Raw genomic sequence first — 25,646 nt, 5'->3', positions numbered from 1 at the left:
TCAGGACCAATTGTTTGGGAAATACTGGTCTACTCTTAGGGCTGTATTTTGCGTGTCTTAAGTACCAGGTCTTATTCCCTAACTTGAGTAAACTAAAGACCTGGAGGCGTGATCAATGCCATTTGGCTATTCTGAGTGGCCAAAGAGCATTGATCACGCCTCCAGGTCTTTAGCTTACTCAAGTTAGGGAATAAGACCTGGTACTTAAGACACGCAAAATACAGCCCATAGTCATATCACAATGTATAAATATGATCCGATTTGGACCAGCTGAGAAAATCTCGGTGTGGAAAGAAATGAGAAATAATTTCTCTCTCCTTCAGACGCCTTGCTTAGGTGTCCTTGAAAAAGGCACTTAACCACCAGTTGCTCGGGTAGATATAGGGTATCTTTTGGGATGTTTGTTCGTGCCATCATCTAATCTCATGAGTTGTGCTATCGCTACGGCAACTGAACCCTAATTGGTAATTAGTAAGCAGACCTAGGGGACCATGAGGGGTGGAAGCTGATCAGGTTTCAAGTGCTCCCTCTTCATGGCTCTGGGAAGCCTGCATACACAGGACCACTGCCACTACTACCGATGATCACATCATCACTGTCCTGTTGGAACCTCATATCTCAACTTAAACCCTACATCAGGGGTCTTCAATGTTTTTCAGGCCAAGGACCACTATATTGTATAAAATTGTGTTTTTTTTGCCTTCTCATTTTTTCAGTAGTGAAAATAGCTGATCTATAGAAGCTCCGAAAACATGCAAGTTGCTGTAAGCTTGTAGATCTGCTATTTTAGAAAACCTATAATGACAGGCAAAAAAATATGGATGCCAGATTTTAAAGTGATTAACCATTTAACCATGCATTGGAACAGGAATGACTTTACTCCTTTTTTATCCAGTTCATGAAAATGTACGGTTTTGGACATACAACGTCCGCCCGACATTATCGTCTCTGGAAAACTCATAATGTTCAAAACTGTTACTTTTCAGGATTTAAATTGAAAAAAATAGCAAGACCAACAGATCGACGAGCTCAAAACGGGAAAACGTGCACATGCACACAAACTTAAACTATGGAGATAAGAGGTTTCTGCCTGACAGAGACAAAATATGCTCCCTTGACATCTGTAAATAGGCTAGGGCTTTTTCCACAGGAGCACCTCACCACTCCAACAGATGGGGCTCTAATCATTGCGCTGCCTTAATTGTCCCCTGTAGATTAACTCCCTCCATGTGCGCCACACACACACACACACACACACACACACACACACACACACACACACACACACACACACACACACACACACACACACACACACACACACACACACAGAGTAGCCTTCAACTCACAGCCAAGTTCATCCAATCTATCTATCCCAATAGCATTCTCATCCAACCTCTCAGGTTACAAATAATGTGGGGTCATGTTAAATTGGCAGGCTAAGTGATGTTGGCAGCCATTTACTGTACTGTAATCTACACTGGGCAAGACACTCTGGAAGAACTTCCTTATATTTTAAGAGAACCTGATGTCTTCACTCTGGCTAAGGTCATGCTTAATTGAAGTAAAAACTCAAATTTGAGTGATCTTAAAACTTAGTCTCAATGTTCATTCATTGAACAAAAAAAGACTAAACTCCTGTTAATACATGCAGCTATATACATGTTGCGATATACAGTAGAGCACAGCTATAAATCATTGCATAGTAGTAAGGGCCCTGCCTCAATATATATTTGCAATGAGAATTTGAGCGAGTCGATTTGAGCTTGCATCTTTTGAGAGGAGAATGCCTCTTATCCTGATGGCTGAAGTGACACATGTATACACTTTGATAGATACAGTGACGCTCTTCCAGAATAATTTGCAAACTAAAATGTGCCTACAGTATGAGCTGGATTTTATCATGCATATGTAATCATGTATAGAATTAAATTGTAAAGATCACAAGGTATTTGCTGTTTCCTTTGAATTCATGCAAATTGATTCATTTTTTAAAGAATGACAACGTTGCAATGATTAAAAGCAGATAGAATGTTGAAACAAAATATTAAATATAGAGATAGAGCTAATTCTTTATGATCGCTAAATTATGACATTGTAATAATAGGAGGCCGTAACACTCACACTCACAGATTTCACAATGTTAATTAGACGCTTAATTACGATTCTGTATGTCACTCATGTATAAGCCCTCTGATCTTTAAAGAAGCAATTAAGTCCTTATTTAAGTACTTCCGGGTTACCTCAGAGTCCAGCCGGGTGGGGACCAACCCTGCACTCTCCTGAATCCCATAATACAGGTTACCATAGAGACAGGCCAGTGAGCATGTGATAGGCCTAACTCTGAAACAGCAAGAATTGTCTAGAAACCAATCACTGTGCTGGCTCCTATCTACAAGGTCACTCATTCATTCTGACAACGCCTGCACAGCCCATGAACACCTCATTCTGATGATAATCCAAACAACAGCCAACCGATGGAGACAACATCACACGGCTAAGCTCCTGCAATGATACCGAAATTAAATTAAATAAATAGGAACGTCTGATGTCACACGATGAGAAAAATGCTTAAATAATTCTTAAATAAAAGCTTAGCAGTGACAGTTCCAAAAAAACAAGATGGGAAATGTTGAATGAGAAAAGAAGAAAAAAATGTCTGCACACTCTCTTCCCTGTATATTGCTTATTTCCCTGTCAGCTGCTTGCCACGGGGCCTCCTCGATAATCTGCTAATAAATGGACACAATCTTGCATGGCAGTTGATCTAATGTCACAGACAGATGATTATGATTAATGAGGATTCCTCATTGTGCCTTTATGAGTTTCTGCCCAAGCTGGGCCGAGGGAGATACCATTTTATGTGGAGCTCAGTGTCAATAAACTGCGCAAGACTGGAGGCTTGCCTAAGCAATGAAAAAGACAAACGGAAACAAAAATCCATTTGAAAAAGCTTATTTTTTATCATGCAGACCAGCAGGAAAAAAATACATTTGTTCTCCCTCCTCCCTCGCCATTTTTGGGGTGTGGGGTGTGAGGGGGTCTGGGGGTGTACAGCATACTATAGGTGCACCATATCGTATAACTAGCCAGCCTTCAATATGCTCTAATGTATACATTACATATACCTCTAAAACCTCACCTCTCTGAATTCAGTTGTGTGGCCTTTTGCTACAAACATTTACAAAACAAAATGAGTTTGATTTTGTTTATATCTGAATGTTCCCCGTCTTGTCGACCATCGTATTTTTTCCTTAGACATGTTTCCATTTTCTCTCCTTCTCCCTCTTCCAGCCTCCCTGTTCTCTCCTTCTTTGACTCCCTTTTTTGTACACACCCTGTCAGCCATATATCCCTCCTCGTAGAAGGGACTAAGCAAATAAATGATTATTTTGAGCTTGCAAACCTAATATATTGCATACAATTTCTGCTAGTTGATTGTGGATATATGGGGAGTGCAAACAAATACAAATGAATGCAGACACACATTCACTGCATGTGTGCCAGACTGCCAGTGCATGCATACACCCACATATACATGCAGAAACACATACTCATCAATATATATATATATATATATAAGATTGGTAAGATTGGACACTTGTAGACTATTTGAATAATATTCAAATGTTAATAGTTTGGGGTGAGGTGGTGTACTTGGGACATATAAATACAATTTTATGTTCCCTTTCTATAATCTTTGTATGCAACATTTTATATATTTTTGTCCTTAAGACATTTCCATGGAGTTGTTTTTCCTTCTATAGGATTTATTCAATGCAAAATACATGCATCTCTTGTCAAAATATTGATGACAAATTGGATATGCAGAGCAGATATTAGGCCTGTCACCCATCTTTTAATGAAAATGTGTGTTGATATACAAATACAATTAGCAGATATAAGTGTGTGTCTGTGTGTGTTTCTTCACCCTTGTATGCACTGGGGTACTTTGAACTTGAAAAAATAAGCTGGCTGTGGGGGAGGGGAAAGGGGTTCAACCAAATGTCCATTATATTATCAAATAGCCTACGTCATGTATTACTAAGGGTCACAGTGAAACCACACTTTAATAGAAAATAGATAAAACGCAAGCTCGTTTACATTAATGTTGGCCATTAAGACTTTAACCTGTAAGGTCACGGCTATTCAAAGTCAGTTTAGCCTAAATAACGCCAATTAATCCCGCACACAATGCAATGCAGGCCCCCACAATTGACCTAAAGAAACATAATTCATCAATTTCGTCTGATTGTTGTTGTGCTTATTAATGTATATTTCGAGGGCAGGGGATATGGGTCTGTATTTAATGATTATAGGGGAACAGAAACGATTAAAACGCAGTTCATGCCTCGCCCGTCTCCCCCATCTATCAAAGGTGACAGGCTTTTTGACAAACATTGGATCTTTTCATGTGGGAACACCGGTGACCTCCATCCTTCGTCTTCAGTCACTTTGCCATATAGCTATATAGTATAATTCCCCTCCGGGAAATAGGTAATAATGAGCATTAACATGAGCAGGTGAACTTACCATTCAAGATGCTCTGGGAAAAGATAAAAGCCAATATCCACATGCCCTGCTCCGTTCAATCCCCCAAGCTATGCTTTCTCGTCTTTCTCCGCACGCCTCGACCGATGCCTCCCTAGAATTCTCTTCTGTGTGCTTAGGGTAAGGTTAAACATTTGCCACTGTCTTGGAGGAACCGGACCAAGTCTCTACTTTCAATATGATATTCACTGTCCCCCTCGCTACTTATTTAGTCTTTTTTCCCTCTGTCTCCCTGCCCCTTATTTGCACTTGGAGCATATAGAATGTGTGATTGTCTTGGTTGGGCAGAGCTCCCGGACGGACGGTGCTCCGTGTCTTTCTTGCTGTTCTTCAAAGGGGATGCTGAAAGGGGAGACGGCGCTCGCGTAAAGCCCAGGTGTGATGATGATGCTGAGTCAGAGCGTTGTGGAATATCACATCCCTATACAAAAAAAAATCCCAACGACAAAATAATAAAGAAAAAAGATAACTGGCTAAACTATATAAAGGATAAAAACGTCAAATCCTAACCCTTGAATAAAACCTCAAACGGCACACACACACAAAAAAACATGTTTGCAACCAAATTACCCGAAAATGAAAAAAAGAAAGAAAAAAAAAGGAGGAAAAAAAAGAATCTATAAACCGTGGAGGGGTCAGTTAATTAAAGAAAGACAAACAAATCCGGGTGAACTGAAGCGGGCGGATTTTTTTTCTGAGATTCCAAAGTCAAATCATCTTCACCGCCTCTCTCCGTCCAGCACGAGGCAAGTACGCGCATCTTCCCCAGCGCTGCCTAAGCTCTAATCGCATTGGTCCTCCGCGCCAACCCACTATACGCTGCCTCAGAGCATTATACAGAATAACCCCTCTCTCCCCTGCCCCTGCAGACGCTTTCATTCCTCATTGCCTTAAAGGAGCAGAGACTGGCTGCCGGTCCCAGGCCAAGCTAAGCTACACATGTGTGTAGGTGAGAGCAGCACGAGCCTTATTGGACGCATTTGCATGATGATGAGGGGAAATTAACTGCACCTGACGCGCCGGGCGCAAGGATAACATTTTACGCACGCTGATATGTATGAATGAGAGCGCTGCCCGTGCGCGCTATTCTTGTGGCTGTGTAGCTCTCTATAATAAGGGAATTGTGGTAGAAGTTGAACGCATAACGTTTTTATTTTTAGATACATAATATGAAAATAGAATATAGCCCATAGTAAGGAGAGCTAATTGGCAATTAAAGGTATAAAGCAAGCACCCAGTAACCTAGGCCTAACGTTGAACTAAATTGTTGAACTAAATTAATTAATGTTTATATTTTTATGGTGTTAAGTAGGCATATGAAAATAATAAATGAATTAATGTTTTTATAAAATTGATGTGATGTGGAAAGACAATGTATTCTCAGAGTGAGAATACACACACACACACACACACACACACACACACACACACACAAGACCCTCAATACCCTCCAGGCCCAGCTCACATGCTTGTAGATCTGCTATTTTCACTGACTGAATCACCTGCTGGTGATATGCCCAGAGTAGGGACACTATAGGGTTCAAGTTCAGAGTGTTTCACTGTCGAAGCCCCTCAGAAAAGGGTCAGAGAATGCAAAACACCCTGCAAAGCAGAAACCAAATGAAAGATCAAACTGTGATTAAAACCCCACACCAACAAAGCTATTTTTAAAATGATGATATAGTGCTCACACTTGCTTGATACTTGCTTGCCAGATTAAGTGACACATTATGTGGCCTCCCGGAAGGAAGTCACTGAGATAGTTAAGCAGCTCAGTGGCAAAGCTCCAGACAAGAGGCTGATGAGATTCGTCCAGAAATGCTGAAGGCTCTGGGTGTTGAGGGGCTGTCTTGGTTGATTCGTCTTTTCAACATTGAGTGGAAGTCTGGGGCAGTGCAGAGGGAGTGGCAGAACGGTATGGAGGTATATATGTTGCAAAATTCGCAAGCGTCCCACTAAAAAAAAAATCACACCCATGTGAACCGAGTGGTGCAACCCCCCCCCCCCCCCCCTCTCTCATTAGCAGGCAACAGTGCAGCACTCTCTCTCTGTGTCTGGCACAACAGCGCCCCTACTGGTACTCATTCTCGTGCTCATTAACGTCACAGACACACATAGGTGAACACGGACAAAGCTGTTCCTTGGAGTGGTTGCACCACTCAAAAAGGGGGATCAGAGGGTGTGTGCCAATGACAGAGGTATCACGTCATTACTCAGCCTCCATGGGAAAGTTTACGCAGAGGTACTGGAAAGGACAGTCCGGCCGATAGTCAAACATCAGATTTAAGAGGAGCAATGTGGATTAGGTCCTGGACAGGCATGGACCAACTGGACCAGATCTATACTCTTGCAGGAAAGGCCTGGGTGCATGCATGTGTTTTGTGGAATTGGAGAAGGTATATAACCGGGTCCCCCGGAAGGTTCTGTGGGAGGTGCTGTGGGAGTATGGGGTGAGGGGTGGTGTGTCACTTTCCAGTCATAGCTGTGCCTTGAGTTGCATGGCTCGCACAGTGTGAGTGTGCTCGCCACCAATTCCGGGTGCCTGACAGAGTGCCCTCAGCCTCATGCTTCTCTCCCTGACCTTGTCTGTGGCTCGTGGGAGGCCTCCGTAGAGGTCCACGTTTCTGATGTGGTCCCCCATGTGACATCAAGAGCCATTCGTGTGATGCGAGTGTTCATGTGTCACAGTGTCAGCCTCGTGTAGTATACATTGATATTTGACTTAATAAAGTATAGGGTCTTTATAGTTAACTCAGAGTGAGTATGAAACCAGATTGACCCATTTGTGTCCCTCATGTATCTGTCCGCTGTTTGGGCTGACCTGCATCACTGAATTCCATCTCTGAACACAGTTCTAGGTTCCTTCAAATGTAGGGCAACAAAATCTTTACATACTAGTGCATATCTAGACAATATCAGTTGCTTAATTCAATGACTTCAAATGGTCTGATAAGGTGACAGTACAGGTAGGAGATCACAAGTGGAGGAGGTTGCTAGTTAATACATACTCCATTGACAGTACTTGGTACAATATTGGCCTATAGATGTCGTAAATGTCATTCAAAACCAGCTATTATTTGCAATGTTCTTTTGAACCTTTGCTAAATTAACGATTAAATTAAGCCCCAAATTAAACAGAAATGTCCTTTCAACTGGAATATGCTTTTCATAGTTTCACATAATACACTGCAAAATCCTGAGTGTCAATGTATGTTATTCTGAGTGTGAATATGGACCACTTAGGGTTGATGTTTTTATAATTGTTACTTGTGAAAGACACAGTAATGTCATGGGAGCTGTGGTTTGAGCATGAAGTGAAACCACATGGATGAGTCAGGGTAGCAGTGGGTCAGCCATCCTGTCTGTCATTCGGAGATTAGGAGCTTTATAGGTGGCTCTATACTAGCTGGATTCTTGGCATGGAAAGGTAAAATGTTCATTAATTAAGGGAGTGAGTGTGTGTGTGTGTGTGTGTGTGTGTGTGTGTGTGTGTGTGTGTGTGTGTGTGTGTGTGTGTGTGTGTGTGTGTGTGTGTGTGTGTGTGTGTGTGTGTGTGTGTGTTGTAGACTTTGCACACACATACATGCATGTGTGCGCCTGTGCGGGCACCAGAATCGGGTCAAATAAAACATGGAAATATCTCTCCACATCGGCTTTACCTTAAATTGCACAGTGAATGGCTGCAGCCTCATTGCATCACCAAAAGAGAAACTACACTAAACTGTCTTTAAAACGATTACCTGGCTTGGCTGGCTGTGATCATCTCAACGTTTTTGCCCATTTGAATCAAACCGGAGCCAACAGGAGTAAAGTTCCTGCATGCCCTCCACCTCGCTGGTTTGCTCCAACAAACACAATAGAGAGCATAGAGCACAATTAATGGAGCATTTCTGGACCCACTGAGAAATTGGCCATTCATTTTTCCAGTAGAGATTTACAAAAATATTTATATCAATTAAGCCTAGAATCCAGCCATCCAGGATCCTGGTGAATCATGACCATAACACCTTTGATTCTGTGAAGAAAGAAAAATGAAAGCTGCTATACAAAGGGTATTTATTATTAACCCATTTTGGGCGGGAACCCCTTTCGCCATTGAAAAATAGCAGATCTACTGGATGGCTGGATTCTAGACTTAAAATAATTGATTTCTTTTTGTAAATCTCCATGGGAAAAATGAATGGCCGATTTTTCTGTGGGTCCTCACCCACTGCTATGATCTATTGGCTGCGTGGGAAGCCAAGCAAGAGAGACAATCTCTGTTGCTGCACTAGCAACTCCTACAGGTAGGTCAGGGTACGGCTCAGCAGGGTCTATCGGAGGAGAGATGTGCTCATATACACCCTCACACATGGCCGATGGTAGTGACCATAGACTGTAAAATAAAATAAAATAAATAAGGATGAAGGGAATGAGACGAAACCCATTGGTTTCTACAGACCCGTTTTTAAGCCTCATGTTCAGTGAAAAATGCAACCCGGAAAACCGTGGGATAGTGGTGTGTGTGAAGGGGAGTGATGGGTGGCCAGGGTGGGTATCTCAGTATCCTAATCACAAATCCCGAAATTCCTAATATATGTTAACGACATGACATCAGCTTGTGACTGCAACTTGTTCCTGTTCGCAGATGACTCAGCACCGCTGATAAACTATCCTTACACCTGGGAAAAACTGAATCCATTCTCTTCGGATCAAATAGTAATCTCAGCAAGGCAGATGACTTCTTGGTTAAAGTGGGTGACAATATTATCACACGAAAAGATGAAATTACCTACCTAGGTTCCATCCTGGAGGCCAATCTTTCCGGTGATAAAATGGCCACCAACGTAATCAAAAAAGTCAATCAAAGAACAAGATTCCTTTACAGGATCTCCTCACTGGTCAACAAAAACACCTTGAAGACCTTAACAGGAGCCCTCGTACAAGGTTTCTTTGACTATGCATCCACCTCTTGGTACCACAGCACCTCAAAGGCCCTTAAAACAAGGCTCCAGACCTCCCAAAACAAACTGGTCAGGCTCCTACTTGGCCTCACCCCCCGAACCCACCTCACCCCTGCCCACTTTGACAGGCTGGGATGGCTTAGGGTCGACGACAGAGTACAGCATCTTGCAATGGGTCTGGTCCACAAGATTCGATACACCATGAAGATACCCATGTACCTGTCTAAATACTTCCTTAATGTAAACGAAGTCCACACCCACAACACCAGAGGGAGTGCAACAAACCATGTACAACCCAGATTCGGCACAAACAAGGGACTAAATTATTTTCGCTCTTATGCCACCAAAATGTGGAACGCCCTACCAACAGTCATTAAGACATGTGAATCCCTTGACTCCTTCAAAACCGCTCTCAAAGGGCACCTACAGATGGCTGCAATTCGAAACTGGCCTCTGTAAAATCTGAATCCCCCCCACCACCCCCCCCCCTTTCCCCTCACTGTATAATTGTATATGTATCCTTTCCCTTTTTGCTTCCTACATGATGAATTCCTGTTCTGTTCTTTAACTACATAGAAGTGTCTATTTGTATGTCTCTAAATGTTTTGATGAATTGAACAATGTGGACCCTGTTGTAAACAAGTGTAATGCTTAATTGGGTCGTCCACTCACAGTTAACAGTCTGTATTGAGTTTGTGCTTAAAATGTACTGTAATTCTACAAACTGTTAATAAATATTTCAATCAATCAATCAAAGGAAGCACGAGTTCAAGTCCGTTGCTCTCCCCATGTCCCCCATATATGGGGACTAGGTTGGTGGAGGGTGTGTACTGTGTAGAGCCCAGGATCACATTAGATGATTGACACAGGGGTGAAAAATGGGTTACAAAATCGTGGGATAAAAAAATTAAATTCATTTAAAATGAAATGAGTTAATCTTACTCTCAGGACTTTGCTGTGAGATTAAAACAAATGCTAATAATTCTTGTGCATGCATGCCAGAGGCTATACGCATATCCATACAGATATTCAACGAATCAAGGAAAGCATTTCTCCTGGTTTAGCCCTTAGCTATGTTAGATCATAAAGAATGAATGCAGCCAGAAAACACAAACCTGTAGCCAAGTGGAAAACATGTAAGAGGACAATCATTATTACTCAGAACAATGGAATATTCATTATTTCATAATTATTATTATTATTATTATTATACATAGGTCGCAATAATGACCGTATATGGTCACGCCTCGTGACATCACACCTCTATATATGATCACGCCTTGTGACATCACGCCTCCATATATGATCACGCCTTGTGACATCACGCCTCCATATATGCCTCGTGACACGTCACGCCACCATGGCCATCTCCGTATATGAAGATCACGACATTGACCTCATCCTACCCGTTGCCCTGGATAACCATACATGGAGAAAACTAGATCATCACCTAGAAAACCACAAACCCTTAGATCTCCATATATGGAGCTGACCTGTTCTGACATATGTTGATCCCACCCCACCCGTCCTTCCTGTTCTGACATTCCATATGTTGATCTGACCTCATCAAACCCTGTACACTCAAGACATGCTCCATATATGGCCAGTACAGCATTAATTGCATATCTTGATCTGACCCCCCATGCCAAAGCGATGCCATTTTCTCACTTCACAGTCTGGTAAGACTCCCATTTCCAAGGGGAGGGATGTTCACAAGCAGGCGAAAACAATGCACAATGTTGTACAATGCACGGTATCTCTTGATTGGTCAATGCCATATTGACTAGTGATGGGAGATTAATTGGCAAACACATCGGTATCGGCCGATTTGAGTTGGTTTTAGATGAATCGGACCGATTAATCGGTCTGTCTTTACAGATAAACAAGCCCAAAGTAACAGCTTGAACAGATCTACAAGCTCACAATATTAAATATAAAGGTATTTAAGTGAAATCTGACTTGCCTAAACCTGCAGATACCCTGTTACGTTATGTATTTTTCAGAATGGATAAAATTATTATTATTTTTCAATGCAGAATGAGATTATATCGACATCGGAAATATCGGTAATCGGCCATAACAGCAATTAATTACAGCGACGTCGCTACACTTTCAAATGTTTTTGAAGCTGTTGGCTTAATACTTTTGATGCACTGATGTTGTTCTGCTATATGCCTATCCGTTAGCCAGGTATAGTGACTTATCACCTTCAAAATTGCGCAAAATTCCGAATTTGCATACCAAAGATGTTTGCATGCACTATTACTGTACCTGGTAATTACTGTACCGTAAAATGAAGGGTTACAGAGTATCTTTGGTCTACAAATCTTTTTTTAATGTTGCTGAGCTAAAATCCACATGGTTGTCTGCATGTATCTGTTCTTCATTAGTTTACATCGTTTTTTCACGCTATGCATGATAGTTCTGTGCCAAAGCAGTGGTGTGAATAGTGGTATAATTGTAACACACATAATATTGTAATCAATGTATTTTCCCATGGAATTTGCTCAAACGCTCAAACTGGTACATCCAGTAATATTTAATAATACCCTTATGTTTCATACATATTCTTATAACATCCATGGTATGAAAACAATGTAAAACTGTTGCTTGAATGAAATATTCAGTAATAGACTTATGCTGAAAACAACCCGTTTATCAATTGAATGATAGAAAACAGAACTCGAGTCACTTCCTAACTTGCCTACGTAATTGATGACGTATGAAAATAGTAAATCAAATAGGACCAGACTGATTAGCGAAGTGAGAAAAAACAAACAGACAATCGGTCTGTTTTCCAGGCTAGGCCGATTCTAAAAAAAAAGGTTTTCTGAAAAGCCTACAGTATGTTTCTATGTCAGTGGTGCTCAACCTTTTTCATGTCAAGGGACCTCCCAGAAGCAAAGGTATGAGTTAAAAACGTTCACTGCGAAAGAATATATATTCAAAGATTTGCACCACATGTTCACGATTTTTGAAAAATAGCAGATCTACAAGCTTGTAGCGCGGCACCCGGTGCTGTGAGATTGTAGAGCTGCTAATTTCTCAAAGGCTAAAGTTTAAAATAATGGTTAAAGGCTAAATATGACACAGATGAGACAACAGACATTGCAAATGTATTAAATAAACTATTTTCACCATGTTACATAATGTTACATATTGTTATATGGGGGATCTTCGTGAAACTCTGTATTCCAAGGAGCAATAATGTGTAGTTAGTTTCACGAAGATGCCCCTGTAGTCCTGCACTTGGAATTTATCGCCCACTCACAAATTGAAGTGTGATATTTCTGAATACGCCACAGAAGGTGGCAATTATACTCATAATTATGGCTTTTAAAGGTGAGGTGAACAGACAATGTACCTCCTGCTAACCACAAATCAGTGACTAGATAGACCTCGTCAGTGGAATTGTGTTGCTATAGGGAACAGCTTGGGTGCAAGGTTATTTCCTGTCACTGATTTACAAACACTGCTACTGAAATTCACAAACACTGATATTCATAAACGCTACAACATCCATGTGATCTATATTCTTTGGAATAAAACCTGTCGGTTCCCATCCTGGAGAAATTAAATGTTGCTGTACATGAAAACATACAGATCAAATGTTGCCGTTGGTGCTGGATTTGAACAGGGGGCACATACATGCACTTATGGAAAACAGGTGGGTCCTTTTATCATTTACACCATGTGGACAGCTGGACAATTGGCCCGGCTTAACGTACAATGTGAAAGACAATACCTTGATTCGCTCTCTGCGGGCGAGAGCCATGACACAGTGTGACTGATAGGATGCTAGCCGTGTTCTATACTATCATGTAGGACATGCCACACATGTGGCATGTCCTACATGATTTGTAGCTCCAAAACATCTATTAGATCGGTGCTACTGACGTATGTTAATTTAAAGGACCTATAACATATAAGATTCTACTTTTTTGGTGTTTGTTTTAGCTCCCCTGTGTATTTTCTATTCCCACAAATATGCAGGGATCAAGGATCAGGATCAGGATTTCTCATCAGGGGCTTTTATGGAAATTGCTCTCAGGAACAGCTCAACTGATTTGGTCATATTTGTGATGTCATCAATGTCACCCTACTTTGTATAATTCCTCCCTCTCTTCAGTCTTCAGTTCCAAATTTGCATTTCCACTTCGTTTACAATGTCAGCCACTGTTGATTTTCCATGCTGGCATGGAATGGAAACAAGCCTGTGTTTATCTAGCATCAGTATTATAATGACTCAAATATTAAATAAGTTGCAGATCAGCACCCCCACCACCTCAGGACATTGTGGTACTGCAACTAAAACAGCTTCAGAAGCAAAAAGAAAGATAGATAGATAGATAGATAGATAGATAGATAGATAGATAGATAGATAGATAGATAGATAGATAGATAGATAGATAGATAGATAGATAGATAGATAGATAGATAGATAGATAGATAGATAGATAGATAGATAGATAGATAGATAGATAGATAGATAGATAGATAGATAGATAGATAGATAGATAGATAGATAGATAGATAGATAGATAGATAGATAGATAGATAGATAGATAGATAGATAGATAGATAGATAGATAGATAGATAGATAGATAGATAGATAGATAGATAGATAGATAGATAGATAGATAGATAGATAGATAGATAGATAGATAGATAGATAGATAGATAGATAGATAGATAGATAGATAGATAGATAGATAGATAGATAGATAGATAGATAGATAGATAGATAGATAGATAGATAGATAGATAGATAGATAGATAGATAGATAGATAGATAGATAGATAGATAGATAGATAGATAGATAGATAGATAGATAGATAGATAGATAGATAGATAGATAGATAGATAGATAGATAGATAGATAGATAGATAGATAGATAGATAGATAGATAGATAGATAGATAGATAGATAGATAGATAGATAGATAGATAGATAGATAGATAGATAGATAGATAGATAGATAGATAGATAGATAGATAGATAGATAGATAGATAGATAGATAGATAGATAGATAGATAGATAGATAGATAGATAGATAGATAGATAGATAGATAGATAGATAGATAGATAGATAGATAGATAGATAGATAGATAGATAGATAGATAGATAGATATACAAATATGGCAGTCAATGTGGAAAGAATGCTATTTAGCTTGACTACCGTAATTGTTTTTTGGAGAAAAACAAGGTTTTGATCTGGTTGCAGTAATTCAGTGTGTCTCCAGCCATGCTTTGAATGTGACGGTCCACCAGTGTGGATTCTAGTGGGGGTAAGGGGAGTGTGCATATGTGGGGATACTGGGTGGGGGTATAGTTCATTTCATCCCCCTCAGCATGATGCCTAAACAGTGGTAAATGAATGTGACAATGAGACCCCTGGGCAACCACAGACAGTCTTGGCCTTGCTGTGTGGCCCTGTGTGTGTGTGTGTGTGTGTGTGTGTGTGTGTGTGTGTGTGTGTGTGTGTGTGTGTGTGTGTGTGTGTGTGTGTGTGTGTGTGTGTGTGTGCGTGTGTGTGTGTGTGTGTGTGCACGTGCATGCGTGTGTGTTTACAGGGGTTAGGGGAACGGCAGTCACACATGTATGAGGCAATACATGAACACTGCACATTCAAGGTCATGGCTTATGCTGCAATACTCACATTGAAATGGGTTTTGTTTTGTTATTATTACTCCTCAGCTGCAGCAGTAGTAGCAGACTAGCAGGAGTAGTAGTAGTAGTAGTAATAGCAGCAGTAGCAGACTAGTACTAGTAGTAGTAATAATAGCAGTAGTAACTACAAAACGTGCCCCTCAGGGCACAGGTCTCCACCAGGAGGATAGGAGTGTGTGTGATGTTTGGCAAAATGTTTAGGAGTAATATAATATGTCTTTGTTTTGTTTTTGCAACAATTTTCTTCATTTTGTTGAGGAAATGCAGAGCCTACCTGAGGATAGAATTCTGGATGGACATTTTCAGAATTTTGTACAAAACGAGGCACTCCTGAAAACTTTGGAAGGCAATCTTAGCCAATCAGTGTAGAATCTGCCTGGTATTAGGAATGAGCAGTTCCGCTGGCTGTACGCCTGGGGCGAGTTGGTAAATGGGCGACTTGTTTGGTATTCAGTAGCAGTATTAGTAGTAAACTATAAATCATTCCATCCAAGAGAAGAAAGGGAGTGGTTATGCATTCTTCTCCTCACCTGCATCATTCTAGACTAGAGCACCCTCCTACTTGACCTCCCTGTACGCACGCACACATGCATGTGCCTCCTCACGGACCGGTCCCTTCCTCCTCTCACCTGTTCATTCCCCTCTCCTGCATGCTGACCCTGGGCCTGGCCTTGGCGTGTGTGTAGACAGGTTGGGTGATGCTCTTGGGACACGGGGCCCCCAGCTTGTTTTGATAACTCCTGTGAGGCCTAGTGTCTCTTACAACAAAACACAGACTGCTCTATCATCAGCAAAATGTCAACCCTCAGACCTGCTCCTAAGTTACCCATGGGAGGATCAGGTTACTTTACACCATGCGACCCATTAACTCAGAATAGAAACAATCTCAGCACTGCCTGGCAATAATGATCGCCTTCGTTTGCTAAGACAATGATGTTGATAAGAGATGAGCAGCACACGTGGCTCCTGATTGAGATGTGTTATGTATTGGGTTTCATGTTGGCCAGACAAAGACTCTTAACGACAGACAGGGCAGTGTGAAGTTACCTTACTAGTCTCAGTGGGATAAAAACACACTTGCGTCACTCAGAGGGAAGACACGTGTGGTCTGGACTTCTATGGAAGGTGAAGGCACTTTGGCTTTGGAAGGTCTCAGCTGTGTACAAAGATCAGCGTGATTTGACCACCATTCTTTTTTACATAATAGGTAGTTAAACTAGTAAAAATCACTACAAGTGAAAGCCCTAGCCCCTCCACTTATGTCCAGCTGTTAGTGTGTGTTCACAAACTTTGTCCTAAACAACAATATATTCCCATTGACAATGAATTGACAATTTTACATCATAGTGTAAACACAAATATTGCGTAACACAAATATTGATACAACTCTCAACTGTCAGTAAGAAGTCGGCGATGATGATGTACAATGATAAGAGTGCCCCTCACTTCACGCGTGTGATTTTTACTTAACAAGACCACAACGCATCACATTATGAGCTTGTAGATCGTCTTTTATTTTATGTGATTTCTTTGAGGGGCACCAGCCCCTCCTATACACAGGTTTAATGTTTGTCTTTAGTTCAATGTTTGTTTTGTAAACGCCATTGACAATGAAGGGAAAATGTACGTCATAATGTGCCTCAAGAGTCATTACATCATATTGTCTCTTTATTGTTAATGGCGTTTCATGTTTGTGTTGGCACCGTTTGTTTTACATCATCATTACATCACCTAATCAACATGAGACTTTAATATATTAGCGGACCACTAATATTCTATATATATATATATATATATATATATATATATATATATATTTACTATATATATATTTGCTGTTCATATATTCAGAACGGGTAAGGACTAGTATATGTAAACGAGCAAATCAGCTAACCATTCACATGTTGGTGGGAGCACTTGGCCAATAAGGGACCATATGTACTTTATGTAGCATAAATTGATGTACACGGGTGTGATTTTTATAAATAGTTTTTACTTGTATTTCACCTATAATGACATGTCTAAAATTAGGAACGCCAGGTTGAAAGAGGTTAGATGCTAAATAATGTGGCAGTTGCCGGGGTCACCCAATCATGCTGTCGCCGACCTATAAGACAGAAGGCTATATAGAAAACAATGGAGCACGTCAGTACGTCAACACTGCTAGGGTTAGTGATTTGATTACCCACTGGCCTGAGACCTACTGTACAGTATATTATGCTCCATGCTAAAACACACTTTGATACAATCAAACCAACAATAATTTGATAATATCCTATATTTCACCTACTACAGTAGCTGTGCTTTCCAAACAACCCCCTCCTGTGATCAGATGCTAAGCTTCTACAGAATGCATCATTTTGTCTTTCCAGCCATTTCACCCTTCACCCTTTAAGAAATCAGCCACTCTAGTAGTAACCTCTCTCCCTCTCTCTCTCTCTGCCCCCCCCTTCCTTCTTTCACTCTCCCTCTATCTCTCTCTCTCTCTGCCCCCCCCATTCCTTCTTTCACTCTCCCCCTCTCTCTCTCTCTCTGCCCCCCCCCCCCTTCCTTCTTTCACTCTCCCTCTCTCTCTGTGTCTCTCTGTCTACCATTTCATGACACCAACGCCCCAGCCTGCTACACCAGTCCCAGCCGGCTTCCCATTGGTTAGCCCTAAGGTACAGAGGAGCATATCTGTATCTGTAGTCAACCTTGACGTGCTAAACTAGGACGCTGAAGGGGACAGAGGATGGAAACCAAAAAAGAAAAGCGAGAGAGAAAAAAATATATTGGTGAAATAGGGAAGGGGTTGAAGAGACTGAGAGAAACGAGCCTGGGAGAAAGAGAGAGGGAGAGGGAAGGAGGTGAGCATGAGTGGAGGGTGGGAGATAAGCGAGAGGTGGGTGGGTCTCTGTGATTTGTCTCTCTTGCTTGCCTGTGCCTGCATGGTCTCCCCTTTCTCAGCTTGGAAACCGAAAAGAAGAAAACAAGAAAAATCAATACACCCACACGGACTCTACCGTATCCCCACACGAACCGGATCATTAAAAAAAAAAAATCAAACACCACAACCATTATTTTTCATCATCGTCGTCATCATCATCAAGCCGTCTCTGGTATTTGTGTATCGTGAGAGCACAACACTCTGACGACAGCACGATAACAACGTGACAACATAATCAATGGCCCCCTCTAATTATTCCGGTGCCTCTAGTTAATCGACCAGTTAACGCGGCCCCTCAGCCTTGACACTGACCACAGCGTGCGGAGACAGGACGCTTGTTAACAGACGCACGCGGCAGAACCGGAGTGCTGCTTCAATAAGAAGGTGGAATATCTGACTTTTTCAGCTTCACAACTCAATCCAACTCAGGGTTGCAGTGTTGCCTAGTAACGATAGCAATAGCACACTATACTGACCTTATATATATGTGGTCATAAAAATGTATGAAGAAGCCCCCCCCCACCACCACCACCACACCCCTTCTCCGTTCAGTATCTCCATCACCACCCCTCTCCATGAACAATCACCAGCATCCAGCCAGCCAGGGGGCAAGCACCCTCCCATACCCCAACAAGGGCAGCACTGCAGTGGGTGATTGTGTGTGTGTGTGTGTGTGTGTGTGTGTGTGTGTGTGTGTGTGTGTGTGTGTGTGTGTGTGTGTGTGTGTGTGTGTGTGTGTGTGTGTGTGCATGCCTAGGAGGAGCTCCCCTTGGGTAGAGGGGGAGCAGAGAGTCTTCACACGCACGCACGTAAGCGCACACAGACACTCCTGCATGTGCTAAAATGAGCTTGCACTCGTGTGTTGGGATATAGATGTGTGTGTGTGTGTGTGTGTGTGTGTGTGTGTGTGTGTGTGCACACTGACACACACACACCAGTTACAGCACTGGTGGGCGGGCAGCGGGAGGATGCGAGGATGCAGATTGCATGCTATGAAACTGATAGATAGCTGTAAGCACAGAGGGACACAGTCAAGCGCAAAGGAGACTCAACACTACACCGCAAGGTGAATCGGTACACCAGCCTCCCTGGCAATATCATTACTAGAGAGTAGAATTCGACTCTGCTATGGCAGACAGGAAACATGGGCCGGTGCAGGGAATGAGACATTTTGAACGTTATTTATTTTACAATTGAAAAAACAGATCATGCACACCGTCTTCGCTTTTATTAACGTTAACGGGCGGACAGTGGCTCAAGGGAGAGCAGCCGCTTGGGAATCAGAAGGTCCCTAGTTCCATCCCTTGGCCAAGAGCATACATGGGCAGCTGGCCACCATCACTTAATGCGTCCCACAGGTTAATATCTGAATAATTATATATTTCAGCTGTTACAACTCCAAACATTCAAACATGACCCGCTTTAATTACTTCAGGATATATATGTCGCTTAATGACTAGTATTAAAAAGTTATTATATATTTTTTATGTCAAATGTATTTGTAATTTGTATTTAGTTCATAAAGTTAACATAACTATAATTTATTTTTATTTTTATTTAACCTTTATTTAACCAGTAAAAACCACATTGAGACTGAAGTCTCTTTTACAAGTGTGAACTGGCCAGAACAATAGGCAAAATAAGTGACACAACTCTGCCAGTAACAAAAAAACAGGACAGACATACAATGCTCATAAATACAGTACCCACTACCGAAGAAGCTTAAAGGGAGAACAGGAACGCGACCAGTAAGGACAAAAAGAAAGAAAAAAAAGTAACCATTTGAAAATAAATCAAAAGGTTACTTTTCAGGATTCCAATTCAAAAATAGCAAAACACAATTCAGGATTTGAATTCAAATATAGTTGCCCACCCTGCCCTGCCCAGCCCTACCTAGAGTTAGTTGATGCTGAATCCCTATTGCTCCCAATGAGCAGGTTTGTGCATGCCTTGCTTGGTTTCATCCACTATTGGTGTATGAATATTTAGCAGTGATTCTCAACCATTTGAATTTGAAGGACCCCCATGCATTAGATTAGGCAACAGACCATGTGATGCATGCCAGTTAGTTTTTTATCTCTGGGACCTCAATCTACACTGTAAAATCGGTAGCAACAGACAAATGAATATGGCATTGGCTAATCTCTAAAAGTCCAAGGATATTTCATTACCCCAAAAGCAATTTGCAGGTGAAGGATGAAGTGTATCTGATCTCGCCCTAATAGGCCTCAGAGCCAGGTTCAGCTTGTCTAATTGGCCATCACCTTGGAGACAGTGATCGTAATGAGGAAACAAGCTCCAGGTGTTGCATCCTGTGCACCCACGGGCGGGGCGTGCGTGTGTGTGACACGGACATGTGCAAACAAGGGCGCACACACACACACACACACACACACACACACACCACCTGCTTGCTCTGCAATTAACACCATCATTATTCATCAAGTCGTTAGAACATGAGTCATGGCTAGTGAGGTGCCAGGCGACATTGACTTGGATCCGACTGTTATGTCATTCATGAAATGCTTAAGCCCCATTGTGTATTTTGTAGAATGACAATGTCTTGCTACAGTAACTGGTGTACAAGCTCAAAACGCAAACATGCATGTGTTGTTACTTGTATATCTGCTATTTATTTTGTTGTTAAAATGTTTTGTTCATAATGACATGCCCAAAATATAGACGCCGGGTTGAAAGTAGTTAAATGATTGATGATAGACCTAGGATGTAATCAAACTACATCAATTTGACTGAAGATAGGTCACATGATGGATGCCCATGACCATTCTGATTTGTGAGCCATGATCAGGCACTTGGAGGTCACAGAATCTGGAAGGTCGGGCATCATCCTCATTCCTCAAGACAGCCACGGTGTCCTTCCCTGCACTTGTCCTTAAACAATTCAATTCAAGTGCAATGCAAGGGTATGGACTAGCCGACCTGACACCAACTCGGGAGCCCTGGATCACTGCCCTCCAATCAGTACCGCTGCTAGGCATACGCACAGTATGCACTGTGCAAAACAGTGCATACAGTGCACTGTGCGAAACAGTGCATACTGTGCACTGTGCATACTGTGCACTGTGCGAAACTGACGCACAGTATGCACTGTGCATATGGCAACACACAGAGGGGGGAAACAAAATGTGCTAAGACAATCCTCATAATAAATTTCCCCAAAAACAATTTCAGACAAAATTCGCTAATACTAATGATCATTGTATATTTAAGAGTTTTTAGATGCATTGACATTTTAACCGTGCAGTAACTGGAATTTAGTAGTGAGCCGCTAACATTGTTGCGTTCAATCAAATTCTGAGAAAAAGGGCTATAAAAGGTTGGGCGGCCCCAGCATTGTGTGCGGGCCGCAAGATTTGTTTTCCTAGGACACTACATGCGTAGGGCAACCAAATGGTCTCCAAATGCTCCCATTCCCTCCCATCCGGTATCAGGGTCCAGAACTATGCGTGTTGCTAGCTTTGCTGTCACACTGCGTTGTCTATGTAGGTGGCGCCCCTCCTTCCCGTTCTAGCATGCCTGGGGTTGGCTCCTACATTGTCAGTTTGCTCGCCATCAGTTTTGGGTGCCTAGCCAGCCTCATCCTTCTCTCCCTGAACGACCGTGTCCGTGATGCCTCCGTACAAATCCATCTTTTATTCGATGCAGTTACATCAAGAAGAAATACTGGGGATAAGCGGTTACGAAAATGTTCCCCTCCTCTCTCTCACTCTCTCTCTCTCTCTCAAAGTTTCCTGTGTCTGACTATTGCTGGGTCTAACCAATGCATTGTCTGACCTATGGTTTTAGGAGTATTGCGTGTAAACGTGTACACAGTACACCACACACCATTACAATCATCTAGATGGGAAGTGATAAATACATGTATCTAAATCAGCAGAGGACAGTAAGGACTTGATTTTTGCGATGGCTCTGAGTTAGAAGCACGTTTTAACAACTATTTTTACTTGGACATTAAAACTGAGATCATAGTCAATGTCTGAACACTTCCTTTTTGGACACTGGTTTCACAGCGCTGGATAAGCTGTCCAGGACGTCTTTTAGGTTTAGAAATCATTAAAAAGAAAACTCACTGCCCTGCATGGAACAGGTCCTTAGTGTGATGATTAATATCATCCCAGAGATCCACACTCCAGCCTCCACCATGCAGCAAACACGTCCTACTACCAAAGAAACATCTGCTCCGTCACGTGGTGCCCAGCGCATCTGGTGGGCATCTGAGTGAACGCAGATGGTGTGTGAGTGTGTGCATGTGTGTGTGTCTGTTTTGTGTTTATGCAAGTATCTGTATAGTGAGTGTGAGGGTGTGTGGTAATACTATGAGTAATGCCCAAAGGCAAGGAACAGAAGGGTGGTAGTAGGGGTTTCTGACTTCCGCTGTGGCCTGCTTAGACACTAGCCACACTATGACTCATCTAGGTGTCACTAACGCCTTCCCTGTGAATGAACAAACGGATGCGGATATGCATGCGATGTGAGACGAGGACGCCACAACGCCGTGGGGGCGTGGGGGTAAGTGTAAGTGTGAAGAGCCTGGCAGACTGCTAGCGTGAGCCAGCCATCCTCGAACATCGCTATGCCATGAGAGATGGCGCACAGCTATGCAAGTACCGTGATTGATCTTAGAAAAAAAAGAATATATATATATATATATATGAATAAATAAATAATATAAAATAAAAACCATCTGTCTTTCATACGGCTGGAAGGATATGGTGTACTGAACTGAACGAGCATTGATGTACCTGGGCTCCATGCATGCAGCTGTTGTCAGTTCAGTCTCTCTGATCTCATCCACCAGGTAGTCCTCATTTAGGCTCCGATGCTGCAGGAGCAGCTGTGAGTGCATACGTATATACCTTGTTAGGAGACGACAGTTCTGGCGGAAAGAGAGAGGTAGAGAAGTACCTTGTTACAGCATAGACTAACACTATGTCACTATGGTATGTGTGTGTGTGTGTGTGTGTGGGGGGGGGGGGGTGCGCTTTAGTCTGGCTGCATCTCCATGATACATTGTCAATGTCATATTGGAGATTCTCTGTGCTTTAAGTTATGTTTTGTTGTTCTGTTTTGTCACCTCAGCAGCAGCATTGCACAGTACATATTAAATTATCCTCGGTTGTCAACGTCAGTTTGAAGCAGTGAGCAGAGAGTCACTGCCTCATATGCCATCAACACCTCCACTTTTCCAGGAACGGGTTTATAGGACTACAAAAAAATAAAATAAAAATGAATGATATTATGCAATATATTTTTGGAAGAATAAAGAGCAAATTGATTCCAACCACTCAAGTAATAACACACACTTACTTTAACAAGGATTTGTGGAAAAAGGCATTGGAAACAAAAACATGTGGCCAGCCAGATCATTGTGACCTATAGCCTGAAATAATGCCAATTTGTTGATGTTCAGCTCCTCTGTGCATGCATGTGCTGGAATGACACCGTGTCCTGTACTGTAACATGGAGATGCAGCATTTCACCGACCAGCCTCATAGTGATTATGATTAGCTTTAATCCCTTGACTCCTTCAAAACCGCACTCAAAGAGCACCTAATTCAAAACGAGTCCACAGCCAACCCACCCCTATTTACCATACTGTAAGTCACTGTACATGTTTTTTTCCCTTTTTTATTTACTTACTTTGTATGATTACCTGTTTATTAAGTGTATATTTGTACGTCTTTTAATGTTCTGAATGTAAACCCTGATGTAAACAAGTAGTGGTTTCGGGTGCAGTACGTTGTTCAGACTAGTCATTGGTCCGACAACAGACAACCCACCTCATCTCCTAACCTAACCATAACCGCAAGCAGGGGAGCAGACGCTAGTCCGACATGCGGACGGATGTCGGACTAATGCCCTGTCTGAATTACATGCGGTCCCCATGGTTTCATGGTTTCGTCCTCAAAGTAGCATTTTTTGTATTGACTTGTAATTTCGTTTGAAATGGACCCATTCTACATACTGTGAAATGAAAATTTCAATCAATCAATCAGGTTGTTCACAAGCCCACTTACAATTGCACTGTATAGGGTAAAGTGTTACTACTTTAATAAACGATGTGCAATATTTTGTACAAGTCATAATATACGTAACTAGTGCACATTAATTCCTCCTGAACACAAGTGTACAGTATAGTTCATCTGAGAGAAAAATCACACCTGTGAATGAGGGGCGCTCTTCGGCTCTTATCATCGTACATCAACATGACGTAAAATAGACACGACTATTTGCTCAGACACTATAACGTTATGTCACATATTACACATATAAAGACCCCCAGGAATGTGTTCTATGGTCTTCTAAACGTCATTAACATTTTTTGTGTCCCTTTAAAAAATGTAATGTAAAAATGTTTTTTTTTTAATATATGAACGGAAATGCCAGCTTCCATGCTCGGATTTCTGGTGTAGTTCCAGACTCTATAGCATCCAGAGATGATGTAGGGGAGGGCTGGGCAATATATCTGCTGCATTAGCAAAAAAAAAAAAAGCTTTTAGCTAATAAAATAATTATATTATTTAGCTTTACCTACTTAGTTATAGTAGCCTAATGATTTTCTGATTTTACCTTGAAAGTGCAGTGCGAGTCAGCGACAAAGTACAAAAATAAATAATACTGGCCAAAACAACGTTCCAATAAAACAAAACAAACACTTGAAAAACTATATAGAATCAAGAGACAAGCAGGAACTGGTAGGCTACAGGCTTTTCCCTGGCTGGCAGTTCTCCCCTGTTGTCGCTTACCTAGCCTCAAGTGAGACTGAACTGCCTCCACCTGCAGCAATCCTGCTCTTAAACAGGTGGGACAAACCATCCTCTAATGAAGTAAGTGGTCATTAGTCAACTCGCCACATTGTTAACTAAGCCTATGAGTAATTCTTCCACATTACTATATAGATTAAAGGAATACTAGATATACAAACACTCAAATATTTCACAGGTCCAATTCATTTAGAAACATAAATAAACCAAACATAATACAGACAGGAACAAACACCCCTCCTCCTCTACAGTACTCCAATCTAGAGACAGGTGACAACTTCAGTGTCAATAAATATAAACATTTAAAACGCTTTCAACCATTGTGTTAATTACTAAAAATGTAATTTGTACAATATATAAAACCGTTACTCCAGTCCAGCCGTTTGTCAATTGATCAAGTTGACTTAACTGTGTGGTCTGTTTGCATTGCAAGGTCCTTGATATTGTCTAAGGGCACGGGCTGCCCCGTGAGTCGTGACACTGTGTAAATTAATTGTGAAAGCATCAACGGACATCCCACAGTATAGTAATAATGATATAATCGAGACAATATTACGATCTAAACTTTTTATAACAGGCACTTGTTTGGCTCGAAAATATTGTGACATTTGATTTCGTTTACATCATCCATCCTTAGTGTAGGGGAAATAATCTCCCTTCCTCCCTCCTTGCCTGCTTGTCTCACACCAATTGTAATGATCATAGATCGGTTACAATTAGGAACCAATGTCCTGGTAAAGGAGCTTTGCACTGCCAACTTTAAAGC

General features: G+C 41.6%; 1 protein-coding gene across 1 annotated transcript in view; it reads right to left on the bottom strand.

Annotated features, from left to right (window-relative positions):
* Positions 1-4,641, bottom strand: part of dscamb (Down syndrome cell adhesion molecule b) — a gene marked incomplete at its 3' end in the record, with an annotated part of 192,844 nt that extends 188,203 nt beyond the window's left edge. Inside the window, exon 1 of the mRNA XM_080772257.1 lies at positions 4,534-4,641. Coding sequence (XP_080628383.1) covers positions 4,534-4,576 — 43 coding nt within the window. The 5' untranslated portion in view covers positions 4,577-4,641. The remainder of the gene's footprint in view (positions 1-4,533) is intronic.
* Between the last annotated feature and the right edge of the window lie 21,005 nt (positions 4,642-25,646).

This window comes from Protomyctophum bolini, assembly GCF_963924005.1.
Source record: "Protomyctophum bolini genome assembly, chromosome: 9".
Taxonomy (NCBI): Eukaryota; Metazoa; Chordata; class Actinopteri; order Myctophiformes; family Myctophidae; genus Protomyctophum; species Protomyctophum bolini.
Note: the sequence above shows the minus strand (reverse complement) of the source record. Positions and strands in the feature narration are given on the sequence as shown.